Genomic DNA, 23035 nt, shown 5'->3' with positions numbered 1-23035 from the left:
TACTAGGTAATAATGTGCATTTTACTCCACTGTGTATTACAGCTACAGCTATAAAAGCCTAATAAACTGTAAAACACATTAAGATTTGAACTTTTTTTTAACTGCCAGCTGCAACATTAGTGTTTTTTACACATAGCGTCTTTCATGATCAAATAGCCTCATACTATCAGAGCCCATTGTAACTGCATTAGTAGTGCTTTTGATTTTGGTATACTCATCAATCTATCTAGGCTATGTGTTTTGGATAGTATGCTGATAATTCTTATGTGATTTTACTTGATTAATATTTTACTTGTAAGCGTATTTCTACATTGCTACTTTTGCTCAAGTAAATTATCTGAAAACTACATCCCTCACTGTTATTTGGTTGCTGAATTCACAAGCTTAATGGTGAATGCACTTGAATTCTTTTTGCATGTATATTTATAAATGATCCAAAATATATTGACCATCTTTATTGATAACAGTGACAAAGTGCACAAGCATTAAAAACAACAGAAAACACAATGACTGTATTGTTAAAACCCAAGAGAGAAAAGAGAATATAAAAAAGATTATTAAACAATACTACTGCGGTACTCATGACTCCATCATGCAGCAAACTAATACAGCCTGTAGAGGCAACCTGTGCCTTTAATCTTCCTGTACCATTAGTGAAGGGAAATGCAGTTCCCATGACAATAATTTGGTCTCCATATTGAGCAGTTCTCTTAAAAAATCCTAAACAAAGTGCTAATCAAATGAAGAGTAACATGTGCCTGCAAATACTACTTTCTAACATCCAAAGGACACTAAGTAGTCAAATATAGTTACACAGAATATAAAATGTGTATAAGACTATATGCAAAAAGCAATCTCTAAAGCACCATTTTCGGTCAAACACATTGTGCAAAGTCATTTTGTCAAATGTATTGCACAAAAATGAGAAAATTAATTAAAAGTGATACATATAAAAAAAACTGCACTCAATTATTAGATTTAAGAATTAAATTTGCATAAAACGGCAATATCTCACAGAACAGTAAAGCACTGCGTTCAATGCAGTGTTGACATACCTGATGTCTGAGTTTAAAAAAACAAACAAAAAAACTATAAAACAAAAAAACGGGGGGTACATATTGAAATCAATCTGCATCAGCATAACAAATCAAATGTTAACATCACACAGTAATATAGCAAATATCCAGTTGCCTATGTTCAGCCTGTGTAGAAGGTCCCAAGGTGCCTGTCTACAAAGCTGGAGGCTGGTTATACAGGCTGGAAGGGACATGTCTCCCACAGAAACGTGCAGAGTTGCCAGGATAAAAAACTTACAACAGTACACTGCGGCGACCTCAAGTTGTGTGCGATAATACGTAATTGTCCTCATGAGGCCAGATGTCATTACAGGAATTAGCCAGTTGCGAAACGTCTTGGAAGTGTTCAACAACCGAGCCAGTCCTTTGTGATTTCGCCCAACTTCACAATCTTCAAACTGCTGTCCTCCAGTTTGAAATAGTGGTTGCCTTTGAAGAAGTAGCTGTAGTCTGTTAAAGACAAGCACAATGCACACTTTGTCAATATTTGCTTGTGCAAAAGAAGGGAAACTACTATGTAAAAACAGTAAAATAATGAATAAATAAAATAAAAACAATCAGGTGCTATATAATTATTGTGAAAATATCAAAACACTCAATCCTCAGAGAAATGCATACAGCCCATATTCAGAAAGGCCTCCTTTAGACGAAACATCAGGACTAGCTACAGTACGGTAGTGATGTCACAACTATACTCAAAAGTGCCGGTACGGTACCATTGCAGTCATTCACCAGCTGCATGACGGTGCAGAGACACAAGTTTATATACTTGAAAATTAGGACAAAATGAGACTTTTAATAAAAGTTTAAATTTAAGTTTAAAACTTTTAGTATATAGACTTACAGTGTAATCGGTTTCAAGCAAAGTAATGAGGATTAAAACATCCAATTGGGCTCTACTAAAGTCAATGTTAAGCCTCTCTCTCGCTCGAGAGGTGAAACGTCTTCCTAGACAAATAACCAGTCCAGTTGCTTTTGACTGAAATTGCTTTGAGGATAAGATTGATCAAATGGATCCTGTTTTTCCTTTGATAATGAACCTCTGCCTTGGTAACCTAGTCATCTGGTCCAGACCAAGATTTCCGAAATCAGCATCTCTATATGTATGACAGCCATCTTCTCTGATGAGTCCGATTTTCAGCTTTGCCCAACAGACCAGGCCTACAAGCCAGTGTCTCGCACCCACTGTAAAATTTGGTGGAGGATCGGTGATGATCTGGAGGTGCCTCAGCAAGGCGGGAATTGGGCAGATTTGTCTTTGCCAAGGATATGTGAATCAAGCCACGTACAAGTTTATCCTGAAGCAAACTTACTTCCTTCTGCACTGACAATGTTCCCCAACTCTGAGGATTGGTTTGGCCAGCAGCACAATGCTCCATGCCACACAGCTAAGTCAATCAAGGTGTGGATGAAGGACAACCAGATAAAGACCCTGTCATGGCCAGACCAATCTCCAGACCCCATTGAAAACCTCTGGAATGTGATCGAGAGGAAGATGGATGGTCATATGATATCTAACAAAGCTGGACTGCTTACATTTTTGCACCAGGAGTGGCATAACGTCACCCCACAGCAATGTGAAAGACTGGTGAAGACGCATGAAAGCTGTAATTCTGATGGTTATTCCACCAAATATTGATTTCTGAACTCTTCCCAAGTTAAAACATTAATATTGTGTTTTTAAATGATTTTGGACACCTATGAATTGAGGTCTGAAAACACTGCATTTTTTTGTTAATTTTACCATTTGTCATTTTCTGCAAATAAATTCCCTTAATGACAATATTTTTATTTGGAATTTGGGAGAAATGCTGTCAGTAGTTGATGGACTGTTCATTTTACTCAAACACATACCTATAAATAGTAACATCAGTTAATCTGATCATTTTGCAGTGTTCTCTTAAAGTATTCCAGAGCTGTATATATACTATTTGTTACCCTATTTTTGGGTTTCAGACCTTTGAACCTAGCCCATGGTGTAGGAGCTCTGACCCAGCTGTAAAATAACTCTGTTGTACTCTGAATTCTGTTTGTCTTTTGTAATTAAACCAAACTTCTTACTGTATAAAAATGGATTTATTCGCTCTTTTCTCAGGGTAATTACAAATGCCCCAACACTAATCAGGAATACAGAGGCACTTCTGTAGATGGGCACAGACTTGCTTTATATAAATGTTTGTCCACTGTGTGGGTAAGGGGCTACGGGATGCTAACAGTAATGTGTGTATGTTAGGGAGAAGTAATGGAAATATCCCTGGTTGCTTACCACAGAAAAAAATCTGCATACCACCTCTAACCTCAAGGATAAATGGCTGACAGTGAGTCTCAGAGGAAGTTGGTGTCATGATGAAAATTCACCACCATATATTTCTTGCACTCTAGTTGCAATGCCCTAAAGCTAACATAAACAATCATGAGTTATTTACTAAAAGCAAATGAAAGCATGAGAGTACTAGAGCAACTGCTCTTCCTCTGACTGTCTTCATCATTAGGCCACGGATGACTCCCTAACTTCAGAACTACTCCCTTTGGCCCCTTTTTGCTTCCTCATTTCCAGTCAGTTTCTCGAAACTGTTAATTTATGGCTAGGTGGCGTCATTGCTTGCTGGGCTGTGGTATATGGGGGGTTTTATTGACAGAGGCACAGTGCCAGACTCGCTGATAGCGCTGCATTTGCCTGTAATCTAACCAGAAGGAATGCCAGGCTGAACAATGTAAACTAGCAAGCAGTGCACCAACTCTATTCTCGATATAATCAAAGCACGTCAAAATCCTTTTTCCCCCTAGGTCTTCTTAAAGACTCAAACAAAGTTGTAGAGCGAGGATGCCTTTGGTATTTTGTCTCTATTCTCTAAATTTACAACTGATGCAGCGACCATTGTTGGTTTATTTCTCCAATTTTCCATAGCCCCTCCATGATTGGTACATTAGTGTAGCATTTATTTCATGTTCTAAAATACAAGTTCATTTTGTAGTATTCATATTGTCACAAATGATGTGGTCACTTTTTAGCCATGCTAGCGACATTGGTCTAGGGATGGCAATGTCTGTCTACTGGTTGGTCGAACCACCATTATATAAAGATGGACGATATGACAGCTCCCATTTTTCCTGAAGATGGTTTGTATCACTTCACTTTAGGTAGTTCTAGTCATTTTTTAAAATGTTGTAACAAGAACGGAATATTTTAGAGGATAGAGACCACACGGCACTCTGTGTCTCTAGCGGAGATTACACCGGCTCGGCGAGTCGAGTGCAGGCAGCCAGCATTTATGATCTATGATTTAAACTGATATTCAACACAGTACCATGCTCATAGACTGTAAAGCACCAGCCCTCACAGCCCGAATCCTCCCGGTGCGCTGGATTAGTATCTAGTGTATGTGCCATTGATAGAAGGCTGTATTGCAAGTCATGGTGCAAGTGCAGCTATTTAATTAGCATAACAAAGCTAACGTTTACACGGTGTGTTCCTAAACCATCTGTTTGTACAATTGATCAAAGAACAAACCATCTTGTCTGTTATAAAAACACCACCACGCAAATTACCGCAGTCCAGGTCGAGGTGATGGAATTAGCGTGCTAATCCTGACAACTATCCTCTGAGGCAAAGTAAGGGGGCTAGTGGCTAACTGTCACTCAAGAGGCTGCGCCCCTAATCATTCATAAACTTTAACCTCCAATAAAATAAAAACTAGCCTGGTACAAAAAAAACCCCTAAAAAATACAGACTAGAATGTTTTTTTTATACCAGGTCTTGAATAAGTTAAATTATGCTGTGAAAAAAAAGCCTATTTAACATGAGGGTCAATGAGAAACTGGTCTATTGTGCAAACTACTCTTAGTGGAGACTCAGAGAACTGCAGTCTTGGGCACTTCCGTATTGGATCAACCAGGAAGTCGCTGTGGTGGGGGCTTGGTCACAGCGCATAATTGATTGCTATTAAAAGGGCACTTCATGCATATAGTAAAATCTGTGATTAACAGATTGCTGTAATATCTCCAGCCTCACAGTTAATTGGGAGTGTCTGGGTTGCGGATGGGTGAAATAATACATTATTAATGACGAAAAATATTAATTACATCCTCTAAAATATGAACAGAGTAGAGCTGCAGATCCACTGCTGTACACTGTACACATTTACGCACAAGGAATGCCATTGTTCCCTTTATTATTTCAGAAGCTAAAAGTTTAGTTCTGGTTCCTCTTTCAAGTTTATAACTACAGTTTGTTTTGTTTTTTGCTGCTTACATGTAAATGTCTGTTGATATTTGCTGCACTATCTTTACTGCACACATGGAAATGTTTACAATTACTGTAAGCAGTCTCTAATCATTAAAGAAAACACTCTTGTATCAATACATTGCATAATTTGAAAAGCAATATGGCGATAAAAATTTGCACTGTTTGGGTTGACATTTAAATTTCGTGGTACAATGTGCGATGACAATAATGATATTCTAATTCTGCTTCTGATAACCTACAAGGACTGGTAGCGACAGAGCTGATCAGCGCATCATGCATGCTTATTAGCATAAGTGGACTTGGACACGCCCTAAATGCATGCCATGCACTTTAGACCATACGCCATAGATCTAGAGGGTCTAAATAGGATCCTTAGTCTTGTTATTCTGTAATGACTTGGCTGAAAACCAGTGCTGCTTGGAAGACACAGTTGAAAATCAGATTGGAACTCATGCATTTATTCAACTGGTGCTGCTATCTTTTGGTAAGGTGTTCCTTCATCAAATCATACAGAGCCTCTAAATTTATTAATTATGTTTTAAAGAAATAATTTTTTTTTACCAATGCCATTAAGACTGAATGAAGAGTCTATGCCATCTGGGATGCCATTCCAGGAATCGGCAATGAGCTTGGGGAAGCCAGGGTCCATTTTCTTCTTATCTTCATCGTATCTGTACAAAATATCAAATATCATATCATGTGTAACATAAAAAAGTACATTTAGACAGTCTAATCCTTTAAAACACAAGTTAGGTACTTTCTATATTCGCCGCTATATCACTGATCAGCTGGTCACCGGCAATCTAAACCCATTCAGAGTTATACGTCACCTCCGGAGTCTCATAAATCCCTCTCGGGCCTTTTTTTGTAATGGAAACACGGGAAGTGAAAAGCCATTTGAGAGGGCTTGCCCTGAAACTTTCCAAGCGGCCACTCTATATGGCAAATCATCCCCAAAGCAATTTCAGTCAAAAGCAACTGGACTTGGTTATTTGTCTAGGAAGCAATTCACCTCTCATCCAAGAGGCTTCATCAGTTCATGTACGCAACTGACCAGGCTGGGTCTGATCTAACTAACTGGTGTGGAGATCCAGGTATTTAACCTTTCACAAGGCCGATGATGTCACTGGAACCCTTTTTGCTCCAAAGGGTTCCCTTGGATAACAGGTGAAACGTCTTCCTCGACAAATAAACAAGTCCAGTTGCTTTTGACAGAAATTTCTTTGGGGATAACGATGACCTGCACAAATGAGAACATTCAAAGGCTAATAGGGCTAATGGAAGCAAAAAGCTAGGGTGCCAGACAACAGTTTTAGACTCACTAATGGTTGTTGTGACTTCATTTGGATGTAACTATTTTCATAGCACTATTTTCTAAGGGTTCCTAATAAGTTAATAATTCATGTAAGACAGTTAATAGGGGAAAATATTGAGTTAAAAGAAGACTATACAGTTCATTTGACTAATTGATATACTAAAGACTTCACTGCCCATTATGCTCTAGGAGCAGAAATGGAAAGCAATGTGTCAGATGCTAGCTAGCTTTGTTGTTAGCAACTATGTTGTGTACTCTCATACTCTTGTATATACCCTTTTTCATTCACTAAGTCCAGAGTCTCGTCGGACTAAGCAACAACAATGGTCACATAAGCTCTGCTTCACCTCACCTCCAGAATTTGTCCCCAGCAAACAGGTAAGTCTTCCTGTTCTTCCTAAAGTTGAAGGCAGCATCGATTTGCTGCAAGTCAGTGGGGAGTTCAAGGCTGGAGAGCTTCTTGGGGTAGCCCGTCTCCAACTCATCGGCTTTGTAGACCCACATCTCATTGCCTGGGAAGAAAGTGTTAGTAAGTAAAAATAGTCTAACCATGGATAAAATAATGCTAAGTGTTAATTCAAGGCAATTATTTTAACACAGAACTATCTGATTAAGGTATTATCCCATATTCTTACAAATCTATTAACCAAATATATATTATCAGTATGAGATCATCGGTTAATTATTCAGGTCAAGTTTGACCCATAGCCAAGCCAGCCCTGCTAATGTCTTCAAAGCTGACATATACATTATGTAACTTCCATCATTATTCAGGAAGGTTGTCATAGTAGTAAAATGCAAAGAATGTATCATAAACCACTAATAACTATGGTGGAATATCTCAAGTGTCCCAAGAGTGCACACCGCACACAAGAGTGCTCAGCCAACATTCCTGCTTTTCCTAATGTTTCAGTCCTTAGAAACGCCACAGCTAAGGGAATCCAAATGAGAAAAGAGTCAATACACCTCATCATTACTCATGGAAGTAGAACTGTCTGTTTCTCTGACCACCCTAGAGGTACAGGAAGGATATATGAAGGTTTAACAGTTTATGTAATATGACATCAATATTCAGAAAGATCTAAATTAACTGTTTCTCCACAGTTTCTTGTTTTCTCCAGCATACCTGCGAAAAACACTGTTTTTTCATTCACTGGGTTTTCATAGGCAGCATCTATCTTGGCAGGCAGGTCTGGCCAGTAGGTGGCCACCAGCATAGGGCCACTGGGCTTGCTTCTGAAGTTGACTGACCTAAACAGGAACCTGGCAGAAAGAGAATGAGTTGGTGAGTACGGTAGATGAGCCCGGGATGAAATGAGAGTGAGAGTGAAAGAAGGGCAGAGAAGGATGATGAGAAGGTGGGGGAAGTGTAAGTGTGTGTGTGTGTGTGTGTGTGTGTGTGTGTGTGTGTGTGTGTGTGTGTGTGCGTGTGCGTGTGCGTGTGCGTGTGCGTGTGCGTGTGCGTGCGTGCGTGCGTGCGTGCGTGCGTGCGTGCGTGCGTGCGTGCGTGTCTCGGTGTAAGAGGAGGTTTTAGTGCAAGTGCTTCACTGGCCGAGCCAGCCACAATGGCCTGATTCATGAGCATCTGGTTTTCGTTAGAACTGGGGCTGCAGACGCCAGCGGAACAAGACCTATCTTGCCCGGATTTCCAATACACAGCTGCACAACAACGGCAGCTTTCCAAACTCTTTTCCACTGACCTATTTTTTAAAAAGAAAATGATCTGCCAATTGCAAAAATGAGTTGCAATAATAATAAAACAGAGACAAGAATAAAGCTTCACTAACATACAGACATATCTTAAGTACTGTATACATTGAAAGGAGACATATTTCAATCCGAACTAACCATCTATAAATTGCATTATTTTGTGAATCAATTTGTCAAGTACATGTGGAGTACAAAGAATATCCAGAGGGCTTTTCTGTATTTTCTTCCCTTCCCTATTCAATTAAAAGCAAAGAAATGAATAAAGGATCTGCCTGGTGGCTGTTTAAGAGGACAGACTAACAGGATTCAGCCATAAAGCATATATACTGTAGTGCTGTACTTATCTCCAAGAGATTTTTCCAAATCATTGCTGAAACTTCAAACCTTCAAGTAGGTCATCCATTTATCCACATCTGTTATTATCAAAGTACAGTTAGAATTTTGTGGTAATGCAGCTCCTGCATTACATTGGAAGCATAATGTAACTCATACTCATATCAGCAGCTGTGATGTGAACATCATCACTTCAATGGATTTTGCATCTCACAGAAGTTTTATGTTTGAAAAGTTTAAGTAATGTAAAGTATGAGATTTCCTGTCAATAGTCAACCATGCAAACACACAGTACTAATCCTACATATCACTTGCTCTTGTCCAGTTGAAACCCGTTTGGGTGAGTGGAAAAGCCAACTGGCAGTAAAGAGGGTGTTCTAAGAACTCTATGAACTAGCCTGCATTGAAGTTAGAATCCTTAAGATTTTCATGAAATCAAACCCCATTTTGATTCGATTCATAGCCATTCAATATGTTTACCAGTAATATGTGTTAATTTGTACTGGTAGTGGCAGCCGTTCCTGCACTGGATTCATATTGAGAAGCCAGGTCAAGGGATTCAGGGGAAAAGTCATGCCTGTAATGCAGTGCAACTCATGGATAACAACCTGACTTTAAGAGCTGCTAATGCAAGCGGTAAAAGTGTTCAACTGTTGAAATACAGGTGTCTTTTATTTTAAAGTAGAGACAAGAAACAAAACGTGCTTGTCACAGCAATTAGTACTGACCACGATGGTTAATCCAAATTGCGACAGTCAAAGTCTTTTTCTGTATTTTTTCGACGGGATGATTTAAATTTTTTGCAAAGTAGTAATGGAACAATAATGAGAGCTGTATCCAGTTCTCACCCCCCATTTGTCAAATATGGCAGTTTGGCCGATGGGCCTCAACATCTGATACCGACACACATGGTGCACCAGTCTTTTTAACTGAAAGTCAAAGTTGACGTGTTTTAACTTAAATTGCATATGGACGTAAAAACGTAACCTATGTAAATTAAGTAACGTACGTATCATAAAAATAACGTAACAAGAGATATTTAACCCATTTTAATCCAGGTCTGTGTCATATGGCAATGTGGGCATTATGTTCAGATGACGCATTTTGTGGCTAAACACCATTCATCTGAACACAATGCCCATATTGCCATAACATAGACCTGGATTAAAATGGGGAAAAAATCTATAACTCTATAACTAACCGCACATACATAAGTTACATAACAAACATACTCATTTTAACCCAAACCATAATCTTTTCCTTAACCTAGCTAAGTAGTTTGTTACTTAAACTTGACCGCGCATTGAAAATGACACCAAAGGGGTACACAGAGCAATAAAAACAGGATGCCAAGGGGTCCTGACCAAGCAATCGTATGTGACGAGTGAGAATGTATTGGCAGACAACATGCTGCTCACCACCAACTTCTCAGAAATGTAACCAACTTTACTGTGACCTGCTGTTGTGTGGAAAACTACCTGCAAAATGTGCAACATGAAATCCGATTGCGGTAGTCAAAATTTTTGGCTGGACTGTAAACACAGATGCAAAGATATACTAGTCGCTCTACTGTTTGCTCATGTTTGCTTCAGTACCTAACCAGACTTGCTGTTACCACAGTAACCACTGGTATCACCAAATCAACCAGGATTGAAATCTTAAGGGTAACAACCATAGACTGTAGGTAAGAAACTGTAGGTAAGATAAATATTGTACATTGCTAACAACTTCTGTTGGCCAAATGCTAGGATACAAGCACTGCTTATTTGCAAAAGATCTAGTCAGTAGACTGGCCAAACTGTTTCTATGAGACAGACATTATAACTGCCTTCTCCTTAAGCCTCCAGACAGGCAGACAGAGTTTATGCTGAACTCAGGGAGTGCGATAAGTATTACTCATTGCATCACGTCAAGATTTGTCCTACATCATAAATATGCTGAGTGAGGAGAAAAAGAGGTATCCCAGTTTTACAATGAGAAAGTCAAGTTAGCATAAACCTAAAAACCCAGAGGGCAATGCTTCTTCTATGAAGCTATCAAACTTGACTTGAACCAGAGCTCTACAGCTTACAAACCTGACATGGCTGCTTCAGGCAACTCAACAAGTCTCAGTGAAGGTCAGAACAACAGGCCTGTACTGAAACTTTACTAATCTCTCAATTCAGAGAGATATATCATACTGTACGGTCACTTCCATGCCTCGAGATGACTCTGTTCACAATTTCTCCCCTTCACATCAATTATCAGTCGCTTAGTGCTTGAGTACATTCTCACATAGCAATCTCGCTGAGCTTTTTCCCTCACCTGTTATGCAAACTGTTTCGAGTTTTCTGTTTTATGTGCTGTTTTTTTTTTTTTCAAAATTCCGCACTGTGTTTCCCACAGTAACGCAGTGTGGGGAGTGCTTTTTTTTATCCTTTCCCCCACCCAGACCCCACCCCCCCTCACCCTCATGTGATGTACACCTTTCCTACCCTCTTTTGTAAAAGGATTTCCCCTCAGGGATGAATAAAGTATAAGTGAATTGAATTGAAATTCAAATATCAAATCAAGAATTGCTTAAATATATTACACCTTGTATGGTCACACAAGAGAGCCAATAAATACAGTCAGCTGCTGAACATGGCCAAACATGAAGCAAAATAGCCTTTCAGTGTGAAGAAGGTATTAAATAAGTCAACAGATTTTTAGTAAATGCAATATATTCTCAACATATTTCAGCTACTGCATATGGTAGAGCAATGTGCCTTTCCAGACTGGATGAAAATGATTGCTCAGTTTATACGTCTGTTGAAACTGGCCCAGCTGCCAATACCCAAATAAGAGTAGTGTAGTTCCTTGACTGAATAGAATTTACGGACAATTATGGATGTTACAATTAACGATGATAGGGCTGCAATGCTATGTAATTATAAGCAATTATACAATCACAAACAGTTCCAATGATTATCAGGTACTCTCCTCTGTTGGTTTTATAGTTCATTGTTTTGAATCTTTAGACTACTTAAGCATTTGCTGAAATGTCTGGTGAGGAGCAGAGAATAATGTTTAAGCCTAGTTTGAGCTCCAAAAAATACGACGACGAGCACTGCAAAAGTGCAGAAGAGAGCTATGGCAAGGTGAAAAATTATTCTGTGTTAGAGCAGGATTTCTGAGCAGGATTGGTTTTCCTTTCTGAGAACCTTGAGTTATAAACTGTGAGAAACAAGCCACAGCCTAACTGAAAGACTGCGCTCTTTGGTACAGAGGTATGCTGGCCTGTTTGCTTTGGAGACATTTACAGCCATGACAGGTATAGGAAGGAGTCTATGTTCCAGCACAGCTATTAGTATTTACTCATCATCACTAACAAAGACGCTTTTTGTGTTTTCTATCAGTTCCTTTTCTAACAATTATTTATTTTGTTCTAAGTGACTCCCAAGAGAAGTTGTCTGTAACAAACTTCAGCTGTTGTGAAATGTGATGAAAATTCACCTTCCTACGGGAATATAAACTGACTCACAAAGACTGTTGACAAAACCACCGCACTTCATGAAACTCTTCTACACAGGCTCAGCCAGTAGACACAGTAAGCTTATAAGACTTTGCATTCACTGGCGCCAGTGGAGAGGGAGAACTGTAGACTGTGTTAATGACTGATGACTATTTTGGTTGTCACTGAATGAGTGTTGGAAGAGTTTGTTTTTTCCCTCTAACTAATTGTTACATCATGAAACAAGCATTTAAATCACAATATTTAAGTGGCACAAGATTGCGATAAGAGAAACAATAATTAACAAGAAACCTCATGTCAAACTGCGCATTGTTTGCGGGGAAATAATTATGAAATTTGACTTGTGTAGGCCGCCTTATTTCACTTACACAAGTCATAAAGTCAGAAGAAGGTTATTGGGTTTTGGTTGTCGTTCTTCCCTTAGATAAAGAACAGGACATTCAATCAGACTTTGGCAGTGCTTGCAAGTTTCAAGAGGACATGGACTTCATATTGCATTTATGACTCAGAGAGCTAATGAAAAACATTGCAGCTAGCATATTCAAACAATGTGGTCAGAAACTTTGATTTTGGTTGGATCCATTGTTAGTGCTCTTACCTCATTTGGTCATAATGTGGCTTATGTACACTTGCTAAAGTCTGGTTCGGGTCAAGATAATACGACTTTGATTAGATATTGATTTGATTACCTGTCTTTGAAGAAGAATGTCTCTCCTCTGATCTGTGCTACAGCATCAAAGACAACTGGCTCTTTACAGATGTCCATTGGAGTGACTGGACCCTGGGTTGGAGGCAAAGGTTGGTCTGTTGACGCACCTGTTTATAAGAGATTTACCAGAATATTTCATCTTTGAGGGAGTGATTACACACTAACTGTACATTCATCTTTCCCAGTTTCTAATAAGAAAAATATAGGAGTTTTTTTGTTTGTTCTAGAATAAGGCTTGATTCCTGTCCAGGAAACTAGCCACACATGACATTTCATCTCACCGTAGAGCTCCTGGATTCCTCTGATGTCATCATTGGAAAGTCTGAAGTCTTTAGTGAAAGTGTAAATGGGGGCCATCAATGCTCCGGGGTCCTGAGAGTGCTCCAAGCCAAGAGCATGACCAAACTCATGGGCTGCCACCAAGAACAAACTGTAGCCTGGAAATATAGAGCACAATTAAGAAATGCCACAGTAAAAAATCAACACCCCTTCATAAAATACTGATACTGTTCTGTAGAAAATGGTAATTGCATTTAATGAAGAGGTTTCAGTTGTTAGTTACTACTGTTTCATCATATAAACTCCGAATAACATGCAGAACAAAGGTAGGTAGACACATTCTCACTTGGAATTGGATTTCTCACTGGAAATATTCATGGATGTATTATTAGAACAGGAAACTGGATCCCGAAGTGGCGCCTATTCAGTTAAATGAGAACTGGTCGCCTGGCGTATAAGTCAAAAAAGTTTTTGGGCTTCCGGGAATAATTTCATGCGATGTGGTCCACTAAATATGCGCAGTAAAGTTTCTCCCACTGCACAAACATTACACAGGAGGGCTGGGGGGGTTTGTTGTGGTGGCCACTGGAAAAAATTGGCTGTAAGGCTGAGCGGCAGCGCCATATCAGCTCCTGAAAATACATCCAAGGAAATACTCTGTATGGTTTAGGTCAGGGGTAGCACATGAGTAGACCTGCCCACCCCACGGCCATGTAGCCGGTTTGTAATTTGGTCATAAACAAACCAAGTCTCTTGCTGTTCCTTGAATTTCTTTGATGATTAGGATGTCAGCCTAGCCTGGCATGGTATTAGTCTGAGTCTGAACCTCTCAGCTCATTTTTGATTCCCAAGGGGCGTTATCATTGGTGCAGACCAAACGCCTCTGGACTAGGGTTGTCACGATATTAGAATTTCAAAGTTGATACCGATACCCAGAAAAATACTCAATACCCTTTTGGATACCACAGGGAGAACATTTTTAAAAAATGAAGGCATCATTTTTAAATAAAGATTAGAACAATACAAACAACATCCATAACAACACTTTTAAAAAGGTTGTCTGATGTCGTGAAAATAAGAAAGAAAAAACATAACTGTAGGGTGTTTGTTTCATTGTGTTGTATAGCTCAGGGATTTCTGTGTACATTAAATGATTCCATGAAGGAGGTTAAACCTTGGATGCAGTTGGTCAATAAGTTGTTGTTGGTCAGGTTTATCCACAGTGTAAACCGGGATACAGTCCTGTTGATCTTCTGTTTTTATGGTGACTTGGCACCATATTATCATTGACGATTAAACAGAGGTAGTGTAGCAGCCTGCCACTGTTTCTGTCTCGTGGCTGGTTGACTTATCAGACATGTTATTGTGTCATCCTGTTAAATTATGTATCTTAACGTTAGACGGGCAGGACTGATTGCGTTAGCCGCTTAGCTCCACAACTAATGTTAATGTTTATTTTTAGACGCTAGCGGCTTGTTTACATCCTTAGCCTTCCCTGTTCATTAGCCTTGTATGTTAAATACTTCCAAATGGCACTTTTGCTTTGTTCATTTTCTACTAAAACTTTTCTCAGAGATTCTCCAGCAGCAGTACTAGCTACTAGACTAACTGTCTGCAGCGCTGCTGGGTGACACTGTGCATCAACTGGAGGAGGCACAGGCTGCACTGCTGACAGCAAAAGTATCGACAATTTTGAATGTTGGTATCTAATCCCTTAGCTCGTCTGTCAGTCATTGTCTTCAACCCGCCCCACTGTGAGATCAAGGGTTGTGACTGGCCCGTCAAATCTCAAGCCGCTGTAAATCTGTCTAAATGGGAGGGGTACCAGACGTACCTGCCAGGGCAGATAAAACATGAGCATGGCAGACTCTACCGATTTTCTTTCTCACTATGCAACCGAATCTTGTTGTCCCTTCAGTTAGACAGACATTTTTGTTGTTGTCTCTGTGTAAATGACCTTGGATGTTTGTTTTCTTCCAGTTTTTGCGCCAGATGTCAAACTGTATTGCAGCCGTGCACATTTGGTAATCCAGACTAGCCAGTAACAAAACGACTAATACATACACAAGAACCGTCCGCAAATTCTATTCATACCTTGGTCAGGACAGAAACCCCATTTGCGGTCATCATCATAGCTCTTGGTGGAGGCGCACCACATCTTGCCATCGCTGCGTCCCGATGAGGTACAGGACTCGTAGGTGTCACCCAAAAAGGTGAAGGGGAAGACACAGGGGCTTCCCTCTGCATTTCCTCCCACTGTTGACATGGCTGGGGGGAGCAACAAAAGTGTACTTTAAAGGTGAAATGTGTAGTGAACCTAATTTAGTCATATGCCAGAGTGTTTCTCCAGAACAGTTTGTACTGTAATGTGAAGTGAGCACAGATGATATTGAAAACATCATCATGAAAGCACTGGCATAACACACATGACATCAATAACTAATCCACTGGGGTCAAACCCAAAAAGCACCTGCCCAAATTGATTTTCTTTTAAATAGAGATCATTTTCAATCTAACAAGACTGGTTTAGTGCTTGTAAAAAAAAAAAAAATCGTATTAAGCACAAGGCTTTACAACAAAACTAATCAATTGGTACCAGATGGAAGCTCCAGTGGTCGTACCCATCTCATAAGCAGCCCCACTGACAGAATGGAAAATAAGCCCTGCCACTGCACATTAAAATACTTTCACAGCTATTCAGCAGAACATGAGCAAGACCGAAAACCCCAGCCGGAGCATTCCTGTAGACCCACACAATGCAGGGCAGCTACACTGCACATCAAAATAAACACAGCCAGTAAAACACGCTGTATGCATCTACGTACGCAATAAGCCTTAAATTGGAATAATGAAGAAAATTCCATGAATACTGTAGGTGGAAACTTTCCATTGCAAATAATGGGAATTTATGGGAATAAAGGGAATAAAATGGAAAAGTGGGGGTTATTTGCTCAGGCTGTATTTAAAAAAAACACAAGACTTCTACTATATCAAAAAAAACTATTACATAAAAAAAGACATAATTCCTTAATTAGCTGACACTTGCAAACAGTAGTTAGTTTTAGACTGCACTGTCTCATTCAAATTACCTAATGCTAGCTAATGTTAGCTAGCAAAAACTAGCAGAAGTTGTGAATAACTTACTTTGCATTGTTAAAATTCAATTAAATGACCATACCTTTAACCAGAACATGCCATAAGACCTAGTATTAGTAGTAATGTGTATTTTCTCTCCAGATAAGTTAGTTATTAATAGGTTGTATTTGTTTATTGAAAGTGTACAAAATTCCCAAATACCTAAGCTCAACTTCCCTTGGAAAACTGCTGTGAAATTTACCAAACCTTGCAACCCCAAACAGGACACATGTACAGATGACAATGTAGTGTACACACCTTTGAGGATGTCTGCACAACGGATATGGGCAATACATTTTACTTGAAGCACTAGATAGTGTTCTTTTATGTGATCAGCAGAACTGGCAGTAGATGACACCACCTACCAGTTTCAGGGCAGAACCCAAAGGTTGTGTCCTGGTCATAGTTTTCAGTGGTGGCACACCAGCGGTAACCATCATCTCTGCCTGAAGTGGTGCATTCGTTAAAAGTCTCTCCCTGAAAGGTGAAGGGGAATTTACATGGGGCGCCGTCTGCGTTGCCACCAATAGTAAATAGTACTGTAAAACAAAGACAAAGAGGTGTTATAGAGTAACATATAACATACACATTGTATTTTTATTTTTTTCCAATGCTTACAAAGAATAAGCTACAATTCCTATATGATTAAAGCAATAAGCTAAGACCCTTTTACCCCTGAGTGATGATGTACAATAAAGGTGCTCAGAGAAGATAAATCTGAATAAAGAAAAAGATGGAAAATAACTTTTATAAATCAATAGAAATGCTAAAGAGAACAGACAGGAACAGCTCTAGGACAAACAGGCCTCACTCTTGTTCTCATATAAAACAACTTAGTACATGTGTACTTTGGCAATTTGTTGTAATGGGCATGTGATCATGTTAGTAACATGGACAGTAATACAATATAACAAATAAACAAAATGTTTAACAAAGCCCAGTGTTCTAAAGTGGGCCAGTGACTTGGAAAAGAAATATTCCACAATCCACTCCAAACACAAAAACAACACTTTCTTGGCATACTGTTCAACCTACTTTTTTCCCGTCCAAATTCAGGAGAACATCTTTGAATATGGCAAAAATCTGATATGAAGTATTTCTTTGCCAGTTCAGATGCAAGTAGGGCATGGCACTACTACTACTGAGGTCAAGTGGGGCCACGAAACTACTAATCTGTACAGAGGCTACCGCGAAAATGTGTTAAGAGACATTGAAATGTCATATTGTTGTATCAAACAAGAAAGGAGAACCTCAGAACAGACTTACATTCATGGGGGCAGAATCCATATTTGCCGTCATCATCAAAGTTATAAGTTGTTGAGCACCACAGGAAGCCGTCGTCACGGCCCTGAGGTGTACAGCTCTTGTATTCAGTGCCCATGAACAGGAAGGGGAATTTACAGAACTCCCCATCAGCATTGCCATACTTCACTTTCACCACTGTTGAAAAGATTAAGAATCTTATTGACACTTGTCCATTTTGTAACTATAAATGTTTTTACTACAAGCTTTTTAAACATTATATTACTGTCATCCATTTTCCCTAAACTATGTAATGACATTAAGCCCAATGTGATAGACTGCCTATCTCAAGCAAGTAAACTGCAATATTGTTTTAAACTAAATAGACTCAAGTGGCTACATGGACTATGGGATACATACAGTATTATTTAAAAAAGTAGGCTCTCACAAATGTTAGCAGCTCAGAAGTATAGTATACAATCTTTTTAGTAAGTGGGATACAACTAAGTGTCGTGAGACTATTTTGTGGCATGGGACAGGGGAAATAGGTTTATAGATTACTTCTGCATAAATGATGAATTCAGACAAGATGATTCTGAAAAATTGGGAAAGACATGAAACTATTTGGGTCAATGCGTGCAAATATAAATGACTGCAACAGAGATATTTTTTTCTATTCAGCTTCCAGATGGCTGAGGTTCATCATATCCAGTGCCAGAAAGTTCAGACAAAGTTGAGAAAATAAAAACAAAGTAGTTTAAAGTCAGATGTATAATCAATGTGATTGTTTTGTGTAGGTCATCTCACAAGTGTGTTACCTATACTTTGTTCTAAATAAAAGGGATATGCAAAATTCACCTAAGTGCATATTTAGACAAATTGCTACAAATGATATACAGTACTGTACAGCTAACAGTTGTAGTGGAGATTTTGCAAAAGTCTTTTTTTTTCTTTCTTTAAACAGTATTTCCCATTACCTGAGCCTTCTCCCAGTGTCCACTGCTCATCATCATCAAAGTGGGAGTCTCCCCCAATTCCTGGCCCTGGAGCAAAGGCGTGAGCCAAGAGGCCATCTTTTCCATCAAAGGGGTAACCATCTCCGTGCTCTGTCGATGACATCATTCACTATTAACATTCCAATACGAATATCAGGAGTTGTTTTCTTTGTTAGCTATTAGCATGATGGAACATTTGTGTTTTTTAAAACATCAAAATATTCATTAGTTTCACAGTTTCACCTCTTCTAAAGTGGCTGGTTTGTGTTTGTGTTCTACTATAATTATCAGATTCTTGTCAGGGTCAGCTACGGATGGCCAGAATGATATTATGACTCTGTGTGTAAACATCAAATGGTTGTTCTAGTTGTAATGACTGGAAAGACCTGTGTGGCCTAAAATATGGGTTGGCGGTGTGCAGAGTCACTGTAATAACTGTAATGCTCCTTCACCGTTAGTCAACAAGGCAGTGAACTTTTGCTCAACTGTTTCCCCCTAACTTGGGTTATGACCTAACGTGGCTGTATGAATCCACTTGGAAGTTGAAGGCAACTTTATATAACCATAACTTAGTTACTAAATCTTTGAGTTTTGACCAGTTGTTGTGAAACAACTGAGTTTCAACTGCTTATAGATACGAACTGTACTGTCCAATAATATAACAGTATAACCTGACGATAGTTCAAACTACAGTTGTCTCTTAAGTATATTATTTCATAAATAACATATCTATATAGTGTCTATTGTCTATGTACTGCATGGCATACCGTTGCGGCCAAAATTAATCATAATGTCAGCCTCTCCGTCCATGATGCGGGTGATTGAGAGTGGGGTGACGTCGCTCCATACTTTGAAAGCTCTGAAGAAAGCATCATTTATGACTTCCTCATCCAGGTCGGGAGTGTATCCAAGGATTCTACAGAGATAACAGAGAGTCAGTTTCATTCTAAACAAGGAAAATTAAGACAAAATACCTGTATGTAATAGTTCATTATCGAATAATCTGCCAATTATTTTCCATATATAATGTCAGAAAATTGTGAAAAATGTCCATCTCAGTTTCTCAAAGTCTTAAAACAAAGAGAAGCAGGACATTTCCAGAGCTATAAACAAAAGGTGGTTAATCAGCATTGTGGTGGTAGTGTTTTGAGTGTCATTCCATAAGATCTATTTTCTCAACTTCAGAGCATGGAAAAGCAGCTAAACAGCTCCAATTACAGTCCATGAATCATCTAGTGAAAATGGTTCCTGAAACAGTGTTCAGCCACAAACCCCGTCTACACAAGCCTTTCTTTAAAACAGTCTAAGATCCTTTAGTTGCTGTTGTCTTTGGCTCGCAGTCTTCCTTACAAATACACAGGCAGACGGGCTGGAATGATCAGGGCACACAAAACCGCTGACATAAATAAACCAATTGCACACTGTTGTAAAGCTCAAACAGAACGAAAACAAAAGATCTGACACATACTGTGTAGGAATGCTGGTGTAAGCGAGAAACAAGATGCAGGCGACTGTGCGGGTGGGGGTGGGGTGGACTGGAGGTTGAGGGGAGGGGGTCAGGCAGGGCCAAGCAGTGGTCCATCTCTCAAAGCAAACAGACTCTTGCTTTGAATTTAAACTTGTGTGCACTTATCAAACACTGCTTTGGGAATGCCATTAAAACTGAAGTGTTTTTGAGTGACTAAGACATATCCCAAGTAGCATTTCTCGGTACTTACGGTTGGATTTATGGCCAGCAGTTGGGTGGGGTTGAGTTATTTTACCTTTCTGTGACTGGAAAACATCATATGTGATGTCTTGATGTGATGTGATGTATACATAGCATCTAAAATACCTTTAGTATCAGGCCCAATTGTAATGTTTTTACCTTTCCTATGGGCCATCAAAACTTCCAGGATGTCATTTTTTAGTATTACTAATTCATACTCAGAATGAATTTGGACCCTCCCCCATTATAAAATAACCCATGCAGGATACAGTTTAGCACTTTAAGTGCAGGATAATCCAATGCTCGTTGAGTAAATGTGTAGGAAAAGGCGATTCACTGACCTGTAAGTGATGTCTTTCTTCTGCCACTTGGGTTTCCTGTGGAAGAAGTTGTAATTGGCCACATCTGGAACGCCACAGCGGGGCTTTTTCATGGTATCCACAGTTTTGGCATCGATCTCTCCAGTTTCTTGCAGAGAGAAGAACTTTTGCATTTTCTTCAGGGTGTCCTTGAGCACCATAAGGTTACATCTGTCTTGTGGGCATCCATAAAACTTATTCAGATAGTGCTTAGGGAGAAAAATAGACATGCAAATGGTTAACTCTCCTGGATTAAGTCTTTCTTAGAAGTGATTGGAAATTGATTAAATAAACAAACAAACAAAACAACGTACAAAGTATTCCCCAACAATTCAGCTCTTACTTACTCCACAGCTGACTGACCTACTTAGACATAGTTTTAGGAAAAACGACCAATAAACTTACCAGAGCAACTTCTTTGTCTGTTTTGGGAGTAGTATCGTCTCCTGGAAACCTGATAATAGGCGAAGGGGCAGCATATGTTGCTTGAAAGGCGATGAACTGAATCAAAAACGAATTGAGAACAATCCGACGACAGCTAAATATCGTCGGAGAGCCCATTTTCCCAGTTAAACAATATCTTAGTAGTGGTAAATGCCGTTCGCTCTGAGTTGCACTGCTTTCACCCCGTCAGCTTGTGTTGCTTGTGCTCCTCTGCAGGATTTTTTTTTCTCCTTAACGGGACATCCTGCACCCCGGCTCTATGAACTTTCTCAGTTCTGCTTGCACATGCACTTTTTTCTCCACCGTTTTCTGCGCAGTCTCCAGGTTGAGAAATAGGAGCGGGGGAGCCCACAACCAAACACAGGGAGGATTTCAGGATTACTCATAGCCTATGTCCAACTTCTCCCTCGGACTTGTTTTTTCCAAAACTGAAATGCCTGAGAGCGTAGTTCAGGATTAAAACGTACACTGTCAATATCAATGTATGGCAGTTACCTATTTTCCCATTAGACCGCTTACATAACAGACTAAATGTGACAAATATAGGCTATGTGGAAATCATTGTTCATGCTGAATGCCTATAGGGTTCCAATCATCATCCTAAAAACATCATTAGCAACACAGGCAGCTTGATTTCTAAAATCAGACCTAATCACCCACTGGTTACATTACAACTGGGTTCATTATGTGCAGGTGGAGGGGGCCGTTATGTCGTATGGTCTCAAGAATTAACAGTGAAATCCAGTCTTTCTGCCAATTTAATGTGATTTTTTGATTAAAGGGCAAGTTGCACCGTGATATTGATTGCTAAAAAAAAAAAGGTAGGCTATGATTGCAAAACTGTCTTGTTCAAATGTCCAACTCCCTAAACATCACTTGGTATGCTACTTTGTCAGTCGAAACAAACAGAGGCACCCAGCTGCAGAAAGCTCCAAACGTTATTTAAAGTGGTATGTTGACATCTGGTGGCGGGACATGAAAACTCACCTCAGTAGGTTCAAAATTCCCACTGAACCATTTTGCAACTAAAACCCCAAACATTTGATCGTTGTTTTTGCCCCATATTTATCTAATAATAAAATCTAATTTTAAAAATATATAGATTGTGTATCAAAACGATGCAGGTGTCATGTCCACTCTTATTCATTCAACTTGAGAGAGATTGATGTCGCTCTGCACGTAGGCTTAGAAAATGAAAGTCCACACTGTATGAAAAGATTGTTGTGGCAAACATATTTGAAAAAGACATTTCACCAAAATGATTGTCCAGTGGAAGTTGGACTTCCAGTAGCAGAATACAGTTTTTCCTAAATTGCACATATTCTTCCTTTTGTCTTATACATTAAACATGTTTTTCATTAGCTGTAGTATGTGTCGCGTGTGTAGATGCTCTCTCCAGAACTAAATGTAAGGTACTAATGTTTATTTGTTATTGTTATTGTTATTGGCATTATTATTATTATTATTATTATTATTATTATTATTATTATTATTATTATTATTATTATTATTAAGTTACTAATTGCCAGAAATTCAGATCGTGTTGTCATTCACACACAGAAAATGTACAGAGTAAGATTAATCTGTGTCGCTGCCCTCTGGTGGCTGACATACGCTAGTATCTCTGTTTGTTGTGAGGCCCTAGGAGCCAGTCCTCTTTACTGACTTGTAGTCTACGGTATAGATTAAGGATTTACTCTAACTCTCTTTGACATCTCTTTGTTTCCGCTCCCATACTGGATTACTATGAGAGCAGACTCCTTAATAGAGAAAGCTGAATTACTGTTTTTTTTTTTTTTTTTCTGGAAAGAGATCTGACAGATGGATAGCTCACAAACAGGATTTTGTGGTATATCTAGCAAAGCAATTTCCCTTCCCTTTAGCTAGAGTACAGTTAATTTTTCATAGCCGGGGCTGCTGTTGGTGGTTGCAGAGTGAATTTAACATCCATTTTCCAACAATATCCAGGGCCTGTCACTTTAGAGCAGGAG

At 39.2% G+C, this 23035-nt stretch overlaps 1 protein-coding gene across 1 annotated transcript; it reads right to left on the bottom strand.

The window, feature by feature from the left end:
- Nucleotides 1-440: 440 nt before the first annotated feature.
- Nucleotides 441-21306, bottom strand: mmp2 (matrix metallopeptidase 2). The gene is made up of 13 exons (XM_083917455.1): nucleotides 21006-21306; nucleotides 20583-20809; nucleotides 19301-19449; nucleotides 18516-18644; nucleotides 17563-17736; nucleotides 16662-16835; nucleotides 15256-15429; nucleotides 13164-13319; nucleotides 12863-12989; nucleotides 7764-7900; nucleotides 6990-7149; nucleotides 5884-5993; nucleotides 441-1526 (listed from the first exon to the last, which is right to left on the bottom strand). Exons 1-13 carry the CDS (start codon nucleotides 21159-21161, stop codon nucleotides 1423-1425), a joined length of 1977 nt encoding a protein of 658 aa, XP_083773581.1. The 5' UTR covers nucleotides 21162-21306; the 3' UTR covers nucleotides 441-1422.
- Between the last annotated feature and the right edge of the window lie 1729 nt (nucleotides 21307-23035).

The sequence above is a fragment of the Echiichthys vipera genome (genome assembly GCF_963691815.1).
Source record: "Echiichthys vipera genome assembly, chromosome: 1".
NCBI lineage: Eukaryota > Metazoa > Chordata > Actinopteri > Perciformes > Trachinidae > Echiichthys > Echiichthys vipera.
This window is presented reverse-complemented; position numbering and strand designations above follow the sequence as displayed.